The sequence below is a fragment of the Gymnoscopelus microlampas genome (assembly GCF_963454915.1).
Source record: "Gymnoscopelus microlampas genome assembly, chromosome: 13".
NCBI lineage: Eukaryota > Metazoa > Chordata > Actinopteri > Myctophiformes > Myctophidae > Gymnoscopelus > Gymnoscopelus microlampas.
In genome coordinates, this window is record NC_139950.1 from 9,233,848 (window position 1) to 9,238,196 (window position 4,349).

Genomic DNA, 4,349 nt, shown 5'->3' on the forward strand with positions numbered 1-4,349 from the left:
ATGCATGAGAGATGCAATGCAACAATGAGGCAGAGATGCACACTGTCCAAACCAACCTCAGTGGCTCCGTCACTTAGGAGAGACCATGGCAACAGACAGTCCATGGCAACAGCAAGCCTCCAATGACTGGATCATCTTGTCATGTGACGATTGAGTCCCTGATATCTGGAACGACAACACAATGAAAGACAGTCTTCTTAGTTTCAACAATATAGGCTCTACTAATGAAGGCTCTGTTCCATTTTGGTCAAACAGAGTCAGGGCGCTGATATTGTGCATGTTGGCTCACCAGTGGGTCTCAAAGTGTGGTCCAGGGTCCCTCATGGTTCCTTGAGGGGGTTATAAATGGCCCCTTATAGGTGTGTAACTCTGAGAGTGTACAAATGGAACCAAATGGACCCGTTTGTACACTCCCAGAGTTATGTTTCAATTTAAATGAGTGGTTCTCGAACTTCGCAACCCCCTCAATGAACCCTGAGGGTCCCTAAACCACCACTGATTATAATTATTCTCTGACACAGGTCAGCCGTCCTCCTCAGACACCGCAAGTAGAATTTCCCATTACTACTACTAGTGCCTGAAAGACCTTTATGAAGCCTATACAGCATTAATCTCACACTATTAGCCAATTATGTTGATTTTGTTTTGTTGAGATATTTGCTGTGGTGTCTTCACTTCTGTAGTGATTAAAGAATTTAGTGCATAGAAACCAAAACAAATGAAAGAATGAAAACACAATGCTGAGTAGAAATGCTGTGGCAGTGCACAGGTTCACAAGCCAATTAACTTGGTGTGTGAGCAAACAGCTCTAATAAAAGAACAAAACACCATGGTGTAAAGTAACTAAGTACATTTACTCAAGTACTGTACTTAATAATTTCATGTTGAAATTTTATGACCAGAAAAAAGAGAGAAACCAAACCAAAAAGAATGAAGAATGAAGGGTTTATTTGACTTACTGATACAGGTAAATAAAGCAGTGAAATGTTGGTGGAACACATTCAGAAGAGAGTGTTCGAATATAACAAAACCACATAACTACAAAATAATAATGAAAGTGAAATGAAAAACTAAAATGCTTAAGTACACTATAGGTTAAAACAAGCTTAAATGTCATATATATCCCCCTTCCCACAGCAATCAGGACAAAATGTGCCTCTTATTCAGTTAAAATATCTCAGACAAACCATCATTCTGAACAATGCAAAGATTTATATGTCTATGCCTAAAGAGAAATGTGTCATTTGAGAGACAGAGAGTGTGTGTGTGTGTGTGTGTGTGTGTGTGTGTGTGTGTGTGTGTGTGTGTGTGTGTGTGTGTGTGTGTGTGTGTGTGTGTGTGTGTGTGTGTGTGTGTGTGCGTGCGTGCGTGCGTGCGTGCGTGCGTGCGTGCGTGTGCGTGCACTATTAACCAGCACGAAACATGTTATGTAATGTCTACATAACAGTGCATATTGGGTAGAACTGTAAGGCAGACAAACCATAGCAAACACACAAACTACCACATGCAAACACAGCCATCATGTAGCTGTACCAACACACCAGCTAACTGATACATTGTGAACCTGATGGTTTCAGCGCAGAATCTTTTCACAGATCCAGTAGTTAGGAAAAGAACACGGTAGGTCGCTCCATCCTCTGGCTACAGTAGTGACCCCTCTAGAAGACCCGTCATAGAACTCAACACAGTCTTCCTGTTTAGCAAAGTCATTAGGCTGCCCGGAGCCCCAGAACCTGGAGAAGTACAAACATTCATTCATTACAATACCTTTACAAGGATATTTTACAGGCTACAACACTGCTGATAGGCCTAAGTCCCAAGTGCATCCATGTGATGTTTTTTTATTTATAGTAGAATGAAGGTAAAATGAAGATTATCAGTCGTACCTTGGTGTGGTCAGTGGAGCTCCATCCACCCACTTAAATCTGTCTTCTTCCTCCATGTCATTCAAACCCAGCCACACTGTCTGGTTTAAACGTTTAAGAAAGTCCTGGACAGAAAAGCTGCTGGTTACTAATGTACAAACTGTACAATAGATAGTATCTCCACAAAGTGGAATAGGTTACAGTTCCCAAACCTTTCAGACCGCGACCCCCAAAATAATCATATTTGAACTGGAGACCCCCAACCCTGACAACTTAATCACTTGGAACTGTAGGAGTTGAGGCATTACATTTAGTTTTTGCTCGGTTCCACAGATACATATTGTGAAAATAGACAAACTAGAAGCTCATAACACCTCTTGTGAGCTTGTAGATCGGCTAGTTTCACAATGTTTGCCTCTTTCTTACGTAGTATTTGGCAATTTGGTATTAAAAAGGTCTTAAAGGTCATTAAATTGTAACTTTATAAATGTGCAGATATCCTGTATACACTTATACTGTATGTTGGTTTGTTTACTGTTGAGTGAGAAAACAATGTTGCACATTAAGCTAATCATCTGGGGACCGTCCCGAAAATCATTTGGGGACCGTCGGGTCCCCCAGTTTGGGAACCACTGGGTTACAGCACATACAAATGTACGCACGCTCACACATCATACCTGCTTTTCTTTGCTCTTTATGACAATCAGGTTAGAGTCTCTGTCTCTACACCACTGTCTGCTCTCCGTCCAGTTTTTCTTCTCAGTAGAGATGTAATAACACAGACCATCACCATATGTAAATCCATCTGGCTCTGTCAACAAAACTATAATGGCATAATTCATCATTAATGACAAATTATGAAAATCATGATATACTAATGAATAAAAACAATGATGTCTCACTGACCACAGAGCCTCTTCTTCAAGTCATCTTGCTCTTCAGTCAGTTTGTTGACCCTGGTTTGACTTTGTAATTGCTCTTCAGTCAGTTTGTTGACCCTGGTTTGTAATTGCTCTTCGGTCAGTTTGTTGACCCTGGTTTGTAATTGCTCTCGCTCTAAGTTGCTGTTCAGTAGCTGTTTTCTCTCCACCATGTTGGACTGATCTGTAAAATGACAGATCCACTATTTAAAAACACCCACACTATTTAAATTACAACAGTGTCTACCAATTCTGCTACAGCTTATATTGCTGCTACTTTATTAATTACTACACCCAATACAATATGTATGAAACATTGTTACAACATATCTCTGCTGTCCGGCAGAAACCAGTTAACTCCAAATTTTTCAGGAAATGAAAAAACAAAACAAAAAGTGGAGTTTTGTTCATCATTGATAAGAACAGCTGAATGGACCTCCAAGCTCACAATGAGGTTGGAGGTCAAAAGGGGGTGGGGCCTGGAGTCAGCAAAACCAGCTAACTCCACCTCCCATTGGTGGACTTAGCTGGTTTAGCAGAAAGTTTGAGGATCCAATGGAGTTAGCTGGTTTTGTCAGAAGCGCTTTTTAATACTTTTCATTGGTTCAATATTTAAAGGGTGTTCAAAAGCACTGATTTATGGGGAAAAAAATGCAAAAGCATCAAAATGGAGTTAGCTGGTTTCTGCCCGACAGCAACGATATACTATATTTATAAAACATTGTAATAAATAAAATACAATGTTATGAAACTTGACTTACAGAGATAGAGTGGGACAGCAATGTTGAGGAGAGCTAGAACAGCACAAAGCAATCCAACACCGACTCCAACCCGCCCGTACCGTCTTATGTCTGGAGGACACACACACACACACACACACACGCACGCACGCACACACGCACGCACGCACACACACACACACGAACGTGCACGCACACACGCATGCACGCAGAAAAAGACAAAGAGTGAGAACAGTTAAAATATTTTCAAACCACTTGTTTAAAAATGTAAAATGTATTTAATGATGTATGTAATTTTAGTAACATCTCTTACCAGACTGCAGTATCTTCTGTAGATCTTCCACCTTCTTGGGCTCAATGGTTGCATAGGTTGCCTTGTCTGTCTGTTGGAGTTCAAGGTCGTCATAAGGACCATCAGCCATTTCTACCTTTATGACTCTTCTTCTTGCAGGTACTTGGTCCACCTCTTAACAACACACTTAACACAAGAGAATAGCGGTCCCTCTTTTATTTCTGTGCCTCTCTTCCGCTTTTATTTTTAGTTTGTTCTGCCCCTCACTGCTCATTTTTAACTTACAACACTGATGACAACACATTTCAGTTGCTTAATTATTGTTTCCATTTCCTTTTCCCCCCTGTGCTGTAACAATTACCGAACACATGCAACGCGCAACACACAACCAGTGGTAGAAGAAGTAAAAATGTACCCATAGATGGTAAAAAGTCATTTATTTTTCATAAACCCAAACTTTATTTTACTCCTAATAGCAAATGCAAATCGAGGACAAGTTTCTCTCTCTCTCAAACATGTAAACATTGAATAT

General features: G+C 40.4%; 1 protein-coding gene across 1 annotated transcript; it reads right to left on the reverse strand.

Annotated features, from left to right (window-relative positions):
* Positions 1 to 955: 955 nt before the first annotated feature.
* Positions 956 to 3,984, reverse strand: LOC311058751 (uncharacterized protein). The gene is made up of 5 exons (XM_084076220.1): positions 3,839 to 3,984; positions 3,547 to 3,636; positions 2,543 to 2,969; positions 1,887 to 1,990; positions 956 to 1,733 (listed from the first exon to the last, which is right to left on the reverse strand). The coding sequence occupies exons 1-3, from the start codon at positions 3,945 to 3,947 to the stop codon at positions 2,764 to 2,766; spliced, it is 405 nt and encodes a 134-aa protein (XP_083932346.1). The 5' UTR covers positions 3,948 to 3,984; the 3' UTR covers positions 956 to 1,733; positions 1,887 to 1,990; positions 2,543 to 2,763.
* Positions 3,985 to 4,349: the final 365 nt, after the last annotated feature.